The sequence below is a fragment of the Galeopterus variegatus genome, unplaced genomic scaffold (assembly GCF_000696425.1).
Source record: "Galeopterus variegatus unplaced genomic scaffold, G_variegatus-3.0.2 Scaffold88, whole genome shotgun sequence".
In the NCBI taxonomy this organism is placed as follows: Eukaryota; Metazoa; Chordata; class Mammalia; order Dermoptera; family Cynocephalidae; genus Galeopterus; species Galeopterus variegatus.
The window spans coordinates 1,030,182-1,045,113 of record NW_007726199.1 but is presented as its reverse complement, the minus strand read 5'-3'; the positions used below and the strand labels follow the sequence as shown (position 1 = coordinate 1,045,113).

Genomic DNA, 14,932 nt, shown 5'->3' with positions numbered 1-14,932 from the left:
TATCTGATTGTAGGTCACGTATTTTCATACTAGCTCACAACTGGTTACCCAAAACAAATAGACTCATTTTTATTTACTGTTCTTATCTATTAACCAGTTTCTTTAAATTGAAAGAAAATACTTAACATTTGCACAGTTGTTCCAAATGACAGGATTTCATTTTTTTTTCAATGGCTGAATAGAATTCCATTGTGTACATATAACACATTTTCTTTATCCATTCATTCATTAATGGACATTTAGGTTGATTCCATAACTTGGCTATTGTGAATAGTGTCACAATAAACATGGAAGTTCAGATATCTCTTTAATATACAATTCCATTTCTTTTGAAAATCTACCCAGTAGTGGGATTGCTCCTGGGGGACATTATGTTAAGTGAAAGAAGCCAGGCCCAGAATGACAAATACTGCATGATCTCACTCATATGTGGAATCTGAAAAAGATGATCTCATAGAAGTAGAGAATTGAATGGTGGTTACCAGAGGCTGGGGTTGTTAGAGGGGAGAAGGGACAGGAAGATGTTGGTCATAGGACATATAATTACAATTAGAGAGGAGGAATAAGTGCAAGAGATCTATTGCACAGCATGGTGGTAGTTAAAGACAACCTATTGTATTCTTGAAAAATAGATATTACTGTTCTCATCACAAAAAAATAACTATGTGAGATAATGCATTTGTTAATTAGCTAGCTATAAATGTTCCACAATGTATACATACTTCGAATTATGTTTTATGTGATACATACGTACAGTTGTATCTGTAAAAAAGATAAAAATAAATATTACCATGGTTAAAATATTAATAATTATAAAACAGCATACAGTGTAAGACAGATCTATGATGTCAGTCTTCACTCTGCAAGGAAATTAGGCATATTCTGTGCATCTTTCCAGAAATTATGTATCATATCAAGACATAAATATATCTTTTGAAAATACCAAGCGGAACCATTCTGTGCACACAGTTCTGTACCTTGGGTTTCTTTCAGTTAATGAAACATCTTGGATAGTTTTCTAAAATACACCTAAAAAGCTACTGTATTCTTTTCACTGGCTACATAGTATTCCATTGGATATAGATATGTAATACTATTCATTTAACTAGTCCCCTATTTATTGGCATTTAATGTGGTTCCAGTCATTTGTTCTTGAAAACAATGCTGACATTAATAGCCTTGTACATAATATGTATACATATGCACACTTCTACAAATATATCTAAACTCTTAAAAGTAGAATTGCTGGCATAAAGAGCTTATGTGTCTTCAATTTGATATTGCCAAATTACCTCCCAAAATAATTTTATTAAATCAATAGAGTTTTTGTCTTCTGTAAATAATGAACAATTATTACTAACTGTAGGTCGTGTTTTGGTGATGGGAAATGAATAATTCTTGATGTGCCTTATATCAACGAATAACTGGAACCACTTCCACAGAAAATGTTAGTACATACTCTGATACATATTGAAGACCAAGGAAAAGCACTATTTTGGGGAAAGAATTACTTAGAATCTCTTTCCCTTTCAGCCAATAAAAGTATCAACATATGACTAAATGATTTTTTCCAGTCTTCAGTAATTTTTTTTCCCCTTAATTCAGCCTCTCGGGAACTCAGCCAATGGCAGGGAGCAGGAGTTAAAGAAAAACAAAAAAACCTAAACTCAGAGTTCCTAAGGAGCAAAATAGGCTTCTATCTGGACTGGGCAGTGAGTTTCAATTCTTGTCGTATGAGAGTTTTTTAAAACTGTCAGTGTTTTTTTTAAAGATCGTAATTCTTTTAGATACATCTCTAATAAAAAAAATACATCTCTCTGCCTTGGTTCTTCTACAGATTGCAAACTCTAAGGGTGGGGTGCAGCATGGCGTTCAGTGATTTTTAGGAGATAACAATATTCCGCTGTTACCGGGACAACCCCCTTCCCCCCACTCCCGCGACCGCTCTAGGAGCCGGCATCCCCGACTCTCCACCACAGCCTTGAAATCCCCCTCCAACCCGCTAGCGGTGGACGCGCCGCCTGTCTCGCACCCCCATGCTGTGCCGCAGGTGGAATGGCCCATGACGTCACAAAGCTGCAGCTCAATCAGATGCGACGTTTGGGAAATTTTAAACTTAACGCGGGGCGGCTCGTGCGCCCAGAAGCGCCGGTGGCGGTGGAGGGTCTTGGCGATTTTCTAGGGACCCAAACTGACAGGATGGCGGAAGAAGGAGCCGTGGCCGTCTGCGTGCGAGTCCGGCCTCTCAACAGCAGGTAGGTGGATCAGAGCGTGGCTGGGTCCCCACTGCGGCCTCCGACCGGAGCCTAAGCTGCAGGGCTGAGCCGTTTGGCGTTTCCCAAAGCTGCTGCTTCCCGGCTCCGCTGTTTAGTAACTCAGCCACTTACCCTCTTTGTGCCAAGGTTTCCTTGTCTGTGAAGTGACGGGGAGGGATCGGAGATCTAGAAGATACTTGCCAACTGCGAGATTCACTTCAGTTTACTAATTCAGGCTCGCTGACGATAAAGACTTTCAACCCTGCGGGGCACTGCCTTTCCCGCATCTGCGCCTCCCTACCCCACTCCACGCCCTGGACAAGTCGTATAGGAGAGTGTCTTCCTCGCACTCATCACAGTTAGTCATTTTACACTGAACTGGCTGTCTCTAAACTCCTTGAGGGCAAGGACGTCTTAGTCTTTCTTGTCGCACTGTATTCAGTAGGCACTCAAGATTTCATCCATTCATTCATTCAACAAATACCTATCAATATGGATTTTTTTTTTAGTACAGTGTACTGTGCTAAAGAGGCACTGCCATCGTTGCCCTGTGTGTATTCCATTCTAGTAGTTTAAAACGGAAAATAAAGTAAAATATATAGGATGTTAAGTGGTGATATGTAAATAATAAATGCTATAGAGAGAAAGCAGGAAGGGGAATAAAGTCTATTTCGCTAGCCTTTGTCCCTCACCCAAAATGCTAACACTTTCAGTGTTTGAGAAATTTTTATTGAACACGGTGTTTAATAAATAAGAATATAAAGATAGAGAATTTTCTGCTTTTAAGAAGCCTATTGTTTAATGCATTAGAAGACAGCTACATAAAGAAACCATTACAATACATTATGAGAAGTGTTATGATGGGCAGGTAGAGAATGTTTGCTAGATGAGTCACTAGCCCATCAGAGATGACAGTTTGGGTGGGGTGGGCTGGTGTCAGGAATGTTCTGACACTTTTCATGAGTGAATAAATAAATAACTTACTTAACGGAAAGAAAGATCAGAGCATTCCAGGCACAGAGAGGTTAAATCTGTCATTTGGAGGAGACTTTCAGGTTGGTTAATTTGTATGAAGCTGGGAGAATATATAGGAATTTAGAGGAAGATGAGGTTGAAGAAAGAAATGACAAATCTCATGTGCTATGCTAAGGATTTCATAAGTTTCTAAAAGGTTTTTAATGGTTGTAAGCAAAAGGAGCATAATCAGAGTTGCATTTTGAATCTATCCCTTCAGCTATCAGTACTGGGTGATAGGGTGGGAGTGAAGATCTTCATAAGGAAACTCCCATGAGAGAGCAGGAGGTCACTGAAGCCCAGTTTAAGAGAGTTAAACCCGCAAAGGTGGACTTTCCATGTCTCTTATATGTGACACGTTATTGCCATCTTTTAAAATAGCCTTCAAAAAGTGAAATCTTTAAATTATCTTTCCTATAATGTGACTTCTGTAGCCAGCTGTACTAAAATGCAGTGTTTTTATTCTTTTAGAGAAGAAGCACTTGGAGAAGCTACCCAAATTTCATGGAAAACTGACAATAATGCTATTTATCAAGTTGATGGGAGTAAATCCTTCAATTTTGGTAAGCTTATAATAGCATAAAAGTTAGCTTGTTATCTTTTTATCATTAAGAGTATAAAAGGCTTATCAATAATAATAGATTTGTCACTGAAAATGAGACTAAGCTTTCTGTAAACTGCTTCACTGGAAACAAAAAATTATCCAGCATATGTGATAAGGAAGATAATAAATTGATATTTAAAACACAGCTATAGGACCTTGTGACTGAAACTAACATATTCTCCTCTATTCATTAGTGTATTTGTGGCCTGAAACTTCATAAACCCCAAATCTGAGAGTATTTCAAAAAGTCTGTGGAAAGATAGAATTAAAAAATAATTTGGGGCCGGCCCAGTGGCGCACTGGAGAGTGCGCCACTTGGGAGCGCGGCGGCGCTCCCGCCGAGGGTTCGGATCCCATGTGGAGACCGGTTCCTGTTCACTGGCTGAGCGCGGTGCAGGCGCAACACCGAGGTTGCGATCCCGTTACCGGTCAGTAAAAAAGACAAAAAGGAAAAAAAGAAAAAAGAAAAAGTCTCCTGCTCATGTAATTTGAATCTTTCTGCGAACTTTCAGAGTACCCTTGTATGTTGCTTAATGTCGAGTCATCATTAAGATCTTTCAATTTAGTATACTCTTTACACAATTATTTCCAATAAAACTCTTTAAAGAAAAGGTGGTGAAGATATTCCTTCTTTGCTAGAATACTTCATGGTGGGAAGATAGGCATTAAACTTGTAATGACATAAGTTTTGTGGGAGTTTATAGTGGGGGATCTAACATAGTTTAGGTATCTACAAAGGTATTGCTTACACTGAGGCCTGAAGGATGAGTGAGAGCTAGGTAGGCCAAAAGGACCTGGAGGCCTTAAAGGGGACTAGATTAATTACTGTATTGATTTAACATGTACATAGTACTGACCATGTGCCAGATACTGTACTAAGCATTTCATTTATGTTATTAACTCATTTAATCCTCCTAACAAGTCTATGTGGTAGGTACTATTGCCTTCTTTTTAATAAGGAACTGAACAGAGAGGCCCAGAGTCACACAGCCAGCAAGCGGAAGAATCTGGCTCTGATCTATGTTCTAGCCACACTACCATACTGCTGCTGAAGCAGCACTGAGCAACAGTGAGTTTCTCTCAACAACCTTAGGAACAAAACTGATTAGGTTGTCATCTTAGTGTTAAACTAGAAAGCTAACATAAAAAGTTTTATAGTAGAGATGTGTAGAAGATAAAATGATTTCTGGTAAAGGACTGTTTGATGATATTAACATAATTTTTAAAAAGGCGAAACAATATATGCCAGAGATTATAAAACCAAGAGTAAGGGATGCCCATGCATTCAGATTCAGGCACTACAGGTTTTTGTATATGCCCATAGAGGATTTGGACTCATCCATCTACCTGAGGTGGATGGCACTAAGATTTGAACACTCTAGTCAACTCCCCTTGCTCTGAAATAATGACCCCTGAGCAGCCTTTTGATAATGCTTTGATTTTCCATATAGTTCTGCCAACAGGGCAGACGTGTGGTCATGATACAAGTGGTGTGATCACTGAATTTTTCATTGCAAGTCGGTACATTTTGTTCCTGATTTTTCAAATCCATTTCCTGTGAGCTTTTTAATGTGAGGCTACCCCTGAAAGAATGGTCACTTGTTAGTGTGCTAACAAAAGCAGAGAATCAGATCCTCAACTGTGCAAGTGCTACCTTCAATCCAGAATATAGCAGGAAAGCATTGATCATTCCCTATAACACTTTAATTTTGTTTGATGCTTTTCTTTCAGATGTCTGCATTCCTTGATTTAGTTTGAGCTAGGCCTTCTAGCTGGATATGTAAACATTAAATTTCTCAAAGAATAGTAATAGTTCACATTTCCTACATATTAACCATATGCTCACAATAATTCTATGAGAAAGTTAATATATACTCATTTACAGATTAGGTGCAGAGACAAGAACCACCTTGCTCAAGGTCTCGCAGCTTTTAAGTGACCAAACCAGGATTTGCATCCAGTCAAATTCCAAATCCCCATGTGTTCTACTGCCTCTTGAAATCATATAGGATAGTTGACTTGTGTATTTTTTTATGTGTGAAACCAACACATATTACCTTAGGGAAGGGTATTTTCAGAGGACCAAAAAGCTGAAGAAAATACTGTATCTTAAAAATTTTATTGTACTAGATCCTGACAGTTTTATTTCTTTAGGTAATTACTTCATTTATTCAGAATGAAAACACAGTTGATTTGTTTGGTTTAACTTCTGGGTTGTTGTTGTTTTTTAGATCGTGTCTTTTATAGTGATGAAACTACTAAAAATGTGTATGAAGAAATAGCAGCGCCAATCATCGATTCTGCCATACAAGGCTACAATGGTTTGTATTCACTTAGTACTGCAGAAGCATTTTAGTCTTGGTATCTGTTCAACAGTGTTGACAGTTTTACCCACTGTAGATTCATTTTTAATCTTTGCATGTATGTGTTTTGTTTTTGCAGGCACTATATTTGCCTACGGGCAGACTGCTTCAGGAAAAACTTACACTATGATGGGTTCAGAAGATTCTTTAGGGGTTATACCCAGGGCAATTCATGACATTTTCCAAAAAATTAAGAAGGTAAATAACTTAGCTGAATTTCTAGTGCATACAGGTAAAAGCAGTAATAATTGGATAGAAATCTTAGTGTTTTTCTCTTGTAATGATGAAAGGGAGTAGATTTATGGTTATCTCTTAATTATTCATGGGGAAATAAGAAAGCATAGCATAGATTCACTTGTATCCTCACAAACTTGCTTTATAGAGCTTAAAGTTCTTTTATTTTTTCCCTCAAATCCTACCAACAAAAAGTAGGCATTAAGAAACAGGAAAATCCTGTTAGAATGGTTAATTCCACATTGCCTTTGTTTAGCTACTGGTGATTATTAAGGAACAGTAAAAAGTAGATGTAGGAAAAAGAGAAAGAAAGCAGAAGGTCAGAATAGGCAACCTAGTTGGTTAAGAATTGGTTTTTAATTAGCATTTTAAAAATAAGGACATCTGTTGGTAGGGTTTTATTTTGAGCCTAAAGAGTTGGACTTGGTACTCTCCTCTTAAAGTATAATTTTATACTTTTCATTATTTCTGAAACAATGCTTTTTTATTTTTGAGTTTATTATTGTCGACATAGAACCATGGGTTTTGTTTATTTTGCAAAGATAATTTCCTTCTCTACCTCTTTAATATTAACACATAAGCATTTAATATTAGGTTTTCATAATTGGATGCTTTCTCATGTTTTTACATATTTTTTTTTCCTTTTAGTTTCCTGATAGAGAATTTCTCCTACGTGTGTCTTACATGGAGATATACAATGAAACCCTTACAGATTTACTCTGTGGCACTCAAAAAATGAAACCTTTAATAATTCGAGAAGATGTCAATGTGAGTAGCAGAGTTAAGGTGGCTTTAAAATTAGACTTACTGGAATTATTGTTCTTGAATATTTACCTTTAACTTTTGTATTTTTAAAAGTGTCTTCTGTTTCTATGGTTTTCTTTTTCTTTTTTTTTGTTTTAAGTGTTTATAGAGATCCATCACTTAAGTGATATGTATAGTTTTAAAATACAGCTCTAATATTTTGGTTTAAGTGTCTAAAAATAGGAAGATGGAACTATCAGGTTAGAATTTGGTATGCTTTGATATAGGAAATAAATTATGAGTATTTGTAGATTTGCTTGTTATTTTCCTACAGAATAATGGTTCCATAATCCACTTTTAATTTCCATGAATGAATTCTGTAATAGTTTGCACCTTTTTTTGAAAAGCAAACTTTTATGTGACTTCTGTTTCTCTAATATTTCCACAATTAAATTGGTTTCAGAGGAATGTGTATGTTGCAGATCTCACAGAAGAAGTGGTTTATACATCAGAAATGGCTTTGAAATGGATCACAAAGGGAGAAAGTAAGACTTTATGCTGTATTTCTTTAAAATACTTATAAAAACTGTCTTCAATCAAGTGTCTTTAGGCTTCGAAACAGACTAATTATTAAGCTTAAATATAAATTAATGAAATTAATGAGTTTTTTTGGATTTTAATATATATGCAACTGAACTATAACTCCTTTTTACAGAGAATAGACATTATGGGAAAACAAAAATGAATCAAAGAAGCAGTCGTTCCCATACCATTTTTAGGATGGTAGGTAATTCTCTCTCTGTCTCTCTCTCTTAGATCTTTCCAAGTCAGAATACACTAATTTTTCTACAAGTTGCCTTTTCTGCCTAGATTTTGGAAAGCAGAGAAAAGGGTGAACCTTCTAATTGTGAAGGATCTGTCAAGGTGTCCCATTTGGTAAGTATTGATGAACCATAACAATGTACTGTATGGGCCAAAATAAAATGTAATTCAGCTGCTGAATAAGAACTATTTAATGAGAGCCGTTAACCAAATAGGGGGAAAAATCTATATATTGACAGTTTAGTCTTGTCATTAGCATCAGATTACTAGCCGAGATATCATGGGAAGAATTCATAGGCTCTTTCTTCCTGTTATGTCATAGCTGCCATCTCCTAAAATTTAGATGTAAGGACTATCAGATTTGAGGCTTTTCCTAACCATTAATGAAATAGCATTTTTTTTTTCTATACACATTTGGGAGTTTAAGTAATCTTAGAATTTGGGTTGTTTTTTTTTTTTTTTTTTTTTTTTTAATCTCAGCCAATGTAATTTAGGCTTGTGTGATCAACAAAAATCTAGGTGGGATGGTTAAAAAATAAATCACATTATTTGAGTTTTTTTCTTAAGAAGAATAATAAAATATGTTCTGTATTATAAACACAGTGTTTTTAACTGTAAATACCTTGAAGAGAGAGTGATATTGCATTCATCATTGTAGCCTGAACACATGGTACATAGTGTATGTTCAATACGTATTTGCTGAATAAGTGACTATAAGCATTATGCAAACATTCCTTTTTTCCACATTAGTAAACCTCTCATTTCCTTCTTGCCACACAATATCATTGCTGTCTCTTTCTTGATCCTTTCCTATCCTTTACCATTATTGCTTTATTCTTCATATCCAAAGCCTAAATTCTATAGCTTAATGTGGGATATGATTTAAGATTACCCTGTTTGATTTTTCAGGGAAAAAAATAATCTATAATATGTTTATTCATTTCAGAATTTGTAAAATCAGATTCTTTTTTTTTTTTTTTTCCTTTTTGTCTTTTTTACTGACCGGTAACGGGATCGCAACCTCGGTGTTGCGCCTGCACCGCGCTCAGCCAGTGAGCGGGAACCGGTCTCCACATGGGATCCGAACCCTCGGCGGGAGCGTCGCAGCACTCCCAAGCGGCGCACTCTCCAGTGCGCCACCGGGCCGGCCCAAAATCAGATTCTTAATTACTTAATATGTAACCCTAATTTCACCTTAGTTGTTTTGCTGTAAAAGCGTATAACTTATTTTAACAGACTTTAATCTCGCTTTAATTTAACAACAAAACAAATCAAACCTAACCTCTATTTTGTTTTCCAACCCTGGCCTATGATATTTCACTATAATTTTAACTTAGCTTTAATACTCTTGACGTATTCAGCAATCTATTTAGTGATTTTTTTCATATTTCTTAATGCCCTGTCATCTGTGGTCCTCAGACACCATCTGGTTCAACTCTCCAGTGTACCCACTTACTGTAAGAATCTTCTTGGGAAGAAGTCTTCCCCAAAGAGTCATCTTCTTGTTCTTTAGAAGTGGCCCTTTTCTGATTGTCTCCTGGCCTTGGTAGGATGATAAATATCCATGTTCTCTTAGCACGCTCCTTCTCAGTTCCCTATTTTATCTACAGTTTCCAAGTCCTAATTCATATCTTTCTAAGGATTGTTTTAATTATGTGTCCCACTGTTATTTCCAACTTTAGTATACCTAAGACCAAATTAATTTCTTAGTGAATACTACTTTTTCCCAGCATTATACTGGTCACCAAGGATGGAAACGTAAGTCAGTTTTGACTCATCTTTTTCTGCCTTCCCTATTGTCCAGTTATCCCATTTCTTACTGATTCTATCTTTATACATTCCTGTGGGTGTTTTACTCATTTAGGGTCTCATCTGTCTTGAATTATTACAGCAGTCTCCTGGAACCTGGCCTCCATGACTCTGTCTTCCTTTCTTCCATCATACAGATTTCTAATATTATAAGCACTGCTTTTGTTATGTCACTGGCTTAGGTAAGTCCTGGCCACTCTTGGCCAATCTAACTTGATTTCCTTCTATTCCACATGAGCCTCTCTCTCATAGATTAGACCTCTTAGTGTCTCTGAATACAAATGCTTGTTCCCATTTTTATACTTTCACTCATGCTGCCTTCATCACCATTTTGCCCTTTTATTATGTATCTAAGTCATCTGTAGTGGATACTATGCAAGAAAAATTAGACTTCTTTGAGTATTTTAGATAAAAAGTGTCTGAGATAGAACTGTAAAACAAATACCTAATTACCTGCCTATCCCTGAAAATCTTTACAGAGAAAGAGAACTTAAAGCTCTGACTTTCTTTTAATGCATTCAGGATATTTACATGATTTATCATGGTCTCAGCATAGTGCTGAGCTTTGAGGTTAAAAGAATAAAGAAGACATCCCTTCACTACTTACAGGTAGTTTCCACCGCTACCTCCCTTTCCAAGACTGCCATCATATCTCACCCAGACTTCTGTACCAGCCTCCTAACTGGGCTGTCTGCTGCCACTCTTGCACCTTTCCAATCCATTCCCCTCCCAGGAGCCACAAAGGGTTTTTTGACCCTTTGGAAAAAAGTTGAAGCAGGTTGTATTACTCCCTTGCATAAAACCGCCTAATGGCTTCCCATTGCATCTAGAAAATCCAGAGTTCGTTCTCTTGCTTACAACGTCCTGCATGATCTGGTCCCTCCCTTCTTCTCTTACCCTGTCTTTTTCCATCTTTACTTCACCAACCATGCCACACTGCCTTTTATATTTTTTTGAGCACACTAAGCTCATTACTGCTTTCTGACCAGATGTGCTGGAAATCAGAGAAGTCCATGCTTTTAAAGATGCTACAGCATAGTCAGGGACACAAATGACTAGCCCAATAGATTAAGTGCTATAAAAATAAATCATATCTATAAATAGCTGTGAGTATACAGTTGAAGGAGCAGTTCAAGGAGTAGGAGAGGAAGGATAAAGTTGGCAAAGCTACATTGAGGAGGTGACATTTGCCTTGTTTCTTGAATGAAGAGTAAGCGCAGACTGGAACATTAGAAGTAACTAAGCAAGAAACAGCAAAAAGCTGCTGCTTGGAGGTGTAGAAGTTCATGGGGTGTTTTGGGAACAGTGAGTAGTTCGGCTAGAGGAAAGAGTAAGTGATGGATAGATCTGAAGCTGAGGAAACACAGGTGCCAGATTGTAAAGAATCACATTCACCATGGTAAAGCTTCGGACTTTGTGTAGGAAACAGAACCTATTCTGGCAGCATTATGGAGGCTATATTATAAAGAAAGAAGAAACAAGTTATAGAGAACATTTTGACTCAGAGCAAAAGGGGAATGCCTGAACAGTGTAATGGAAACAAGGATACAGTTGTGCCATGCATTAAAAACATTTCAGTAGCTTGAAGTTTATTATTTCAAATTACCTTTCCTAAACGTTGGTCTTCATCTCTCTTACAGAATTTGGTTGATCTTGCAGGCAGCGAAAGAGCTGCTCAAACAGGAGCTGAAGGTAATGAAAACTCATGAAACACATTAGCCTTAATGTCTTCCTGTTCTTTTATAGGATAAAAAGTGTTACCAGGCATTTTTAGAAACTGATTAGTAATAATAATAACTTTTTGATGAAAGTCTTTAACATAAAAATCAGCATCCATTCCTGGCTAATTATTTACTTTGGGCTACTATAGCATCAATTAAAAAACTAAAATTTTACAATCAATAGGATTGTATGGCTGGAAAACCCATGAGGGTACCACGAAAGCCATCTAAGCTTTCATAATTAGTAAAGAAATTAAGAAATGTAGTGAGATACAAAATTAATATACAGATATTAATAACTCACATAGTATAAACAAAAACCAGTTAGAATATTTAGTGGACAAAAAGACTCCATGTACAATAATAACTTAAACGATGAGATACCTAGGAAGAAACTCAACAAAGATTGCACAAGACTGATGTAAAGAAAACTTTAGACCTGAAGGATACAAACAAATACAGACTTGAAAAACTGGAAAAGCATACTTAGATGGGAAAATTTAAAATCACAAAGATGTTGGGGCCGGCCCGGTGGTGCACTGCTACAGTGCGCCACTTGCAAGCGCAGCGGCGCTCCTGCCGAGGGTTCGGATCCTACATACAGACCGGTTCCCGCTCACTGGCTGAGCGAGGGGCGGGCGCGGCGCCGAGGGTTGCGATCCCGTTGCCGGTCCCGGTCCGGTACGGGCGTGACACTGAGGGTTGCGGTCCATTGCCGGACACGAAAAAAGACAAAAAGGAAAAAATAAATAAATAAAAATAAATAAAATCACAAAGATGTTAAGCCTGTCTATGTTAAATTTCTAGATTTAACACAATCCTAATAAAAATTTCAAGAGTACATTTTTGGATTGTTTAAACTAGACAAGGTGATTTTAAAATTTGTATGGAAAAACAAAAACAGACAAGTTTAGCCAGAGAGATTCTGAAAAAGAACAGTGAGTGGGAATTTAGCCCTATAAGATTATAAAACATATTTTAATGCCATAGTAATTAAAACAGTGTGATACTGATGCGTAAATTGGCAGCCCAATGGAACAGAATAGAAAGTCCAGCAAGAGTGTCAAATACATACTTAGAATACAATAAAGATGGTCCCTCAAATTTGTTAGGAAAAGATAGATAATTCATAAGTTGATAGCCATTTGAAAAAAAATTATTAGACCCGCCCATGATATCATACAAGGAATGCATTATAAATGGCTCAAAGAATTCACTGTAGGGGCCGGCCCGGTGGCGCACTGGATAAGTGCGCCGCTTGGGAAGCACGGCGGCGCTCCCGCCCAAGGGTTCGGATCCCACATACAGACCAGTTCCCGCTCACTGGCTGAGCGAGGCGCGGGAGCAACACCGAGGGTTGCGATACCGTTGCCGGTCCCCGGTCCGGTACGGGGGCAACACTGAGGGTTGCGATCCGTTGCCGGACTTCACTGTAGGGGCCGGCCCGGTGGCGCACTGGATAAGTGCGCCGCTTGGGAAGCACGGCGGCGCTCCCGCCCAAGGGTTCGGATCCCACATACAGACCAGTTCCCGCTCACTGGCTGAGCGAGGCGCGGGAGCAACACCGAGGGTTGCAATCCCGTTGCCGGTCCCCGGTCCGGTACCGGGGCAACACTGAGGGTTGCGATACATTGCCGGACACGGAAAAAGACAAAAGACAAAAAAAAAAAAAAAGAATTCACTGTAAAAAAAGAACCATAAAAATTATTGGAAGTCAACATGCAGTGGGAAAGACCTTTTCTAACAGTGACACAAAGTCCAGAAACCTTAAATGAAAGGCTAATAACCAATAGAAAACTGGGCAAAGGGTATAAATGAATAGTTCATAACTCTTAAATGGTTTAATCATGCTTGCATTTTTGCAATGCCGTGAGAAGAGCTGTTGGTACAAGGAGGATGAAAGATTTGTGCAGGAGACCTGAGCTCATCCCGCAGCTTGACACAGAGCCACTTAGCTGAGCCTGGTCTACATCCACCAAACCAGTTTATCCTCAAACCTGTGAGCAAGAAATAAATGCTTGTTGTTTTAGCTGGTTTATTAAAAAGCCACATTACTGCAATAGCGAACTAATACACTTGTGAAATAAAATCTGTTCAAAATTATTTGTTCCAGTATTTTTTGTATAAGCAGTAGATTGAAAACCTACATGTCCCTCAGCAGGGGGCTGGGTTAACAAATTTAGATACATCCATACAGTGGAATTCTGTGCTATAAAAAAAGAATGGAAAAGATCAATATTTACCGATATGAAAAATTTTCGAAGATAAGCTGCCAAATGCAAAAGAGAAAAGTGCAAAATAGTGTATATAATCTGTTACTATTTGTATGAAAAAAGGAGAAAAACATATGAGAGTACTTCAAAAAGTTCGTGGAAAAATGGAATTAAATGAATCTTTCCATGAACCTTTTGAAGACCCCCTCATACATGTACTTGTATTTTTAAAAATCTCTGGAAGAATAAACAAACTAATGATAGTGGCTTCCTAGCAGAGGGACCGAAACTAGTTAAAGGGAGATAAAAGTGGAAGGGAGCTTTTTTGGAGTGTACTTTTTTTTCTTTTTTTGAACCCTATGAGCATATTAACAATTTAAAAAGTAAGAAATGAGGTGCTAATTTAGATTTAAGTCTATGGTTGCATATACTTGTATTTAGAGGTTGAAAAAATAGATGTGAACTGAGGGTTAGAGAAGCTTTTGGGAAACGGGCTTTTCCTCCCTCATTCTTAGTTATCTTTTTCTTTCTGCTGTTTCTCTCAGGTGATAAGCTTTCTGATTCACTTAATAGGTGGGAGGAATAGGGAGAGCGCTCCTACCACCGATATTAAAAGTGGGCTCAGATCCAATCAAAAGCATAGAATTTACCATCTGACCCTTTAATTTCTAATTTCTTTGCTAAGTTCATCATATAGAAGAGGGGTCAACTTTAGTTTTCATATTTGTTTAATAAATTCAGGTGTGAGGCTCAAGGAAGGCTGTAATATAAATCGAAGCTTATTTATTTTGGGACAAGTGATCAAGAAACTTAGTGATGGACAAGCTGGGTAAGTTTATCCCATTGTACACTTACTTTGATGTTTACATTTTTCATTAGGTTAAATTGTAAGATTTCAGTGACAGTCAAGTAAGTGTACTGATTTCTTTCTTATATTCAAAAGCTTCTGTGATTCTGTGAGCATGTATGGTTTCTTATACATATGACTATAACCTGAATTTGCTTTCAATTTTAGGTATTTTTTAGTTAGTAGTTTTAATCTGCTTCATATAACCTGTAAATTAATTTTAAAACTATGACTGATTTAAATGTTCTGCAGTAAAAACCAATTACTTTGTTATTTAAAATTCTTAATCTTTTTCCTTCTAAACTT

The 14,932-nt window shown here is 37.3% G+C and overlaps 1 protein-coding gene across 2 annotated transcripts in view; it reads left to right on the top strand.

Annotated features, from left to right (window-relative positions):
• Nucleotides 1–2,199: 2,199 nt before the first annotated feature.
• The window catches only part of CENPE (centromere protein E, 312kDa), a 78,838-nt gene continuing 66,105 nt past the window's right edge, over nt 2,200–14,932 (top strand). For both annotated transcript variants that reach the window (XM_008580932.1, XM_008580925.1), the window contains exons 1-10: nt 2,200–2,255; nt 3,741–3,832; nt 6,105–6,194; nt 6,316–6,434; nt 7,119–7,238; nt 7,678–7,759; nt 7,930–7,997; nt 8,085–8,150; nt 11,486–11,537; nt 14,521–14,608. In XM_008580932.1, the coding sequence (XP_008579154.1) occupies nt 2,200–2,255; nt 3,741–3,832; nt 6,105–6,194; nt 6,316–6,434; nt 7,119–7,238; nt 7,678–7,759; nt 7,930–7,997; nt 8,085–8,150; nt 11,486–11,537; nt 14,521–14,608 (833 nt within the window). The remainder of the gene's footprint in view (nt 2,256–3,740; nt 3,833–6,104; nt 6,195–6,315; nt 6,435–7,118; nt 7,239–7,677; nt 7,760–7,929; nt 7,998–8,084; nt 8,151–11,485; nt 11,538–14,520; nt 14,609–14,932) is intronic.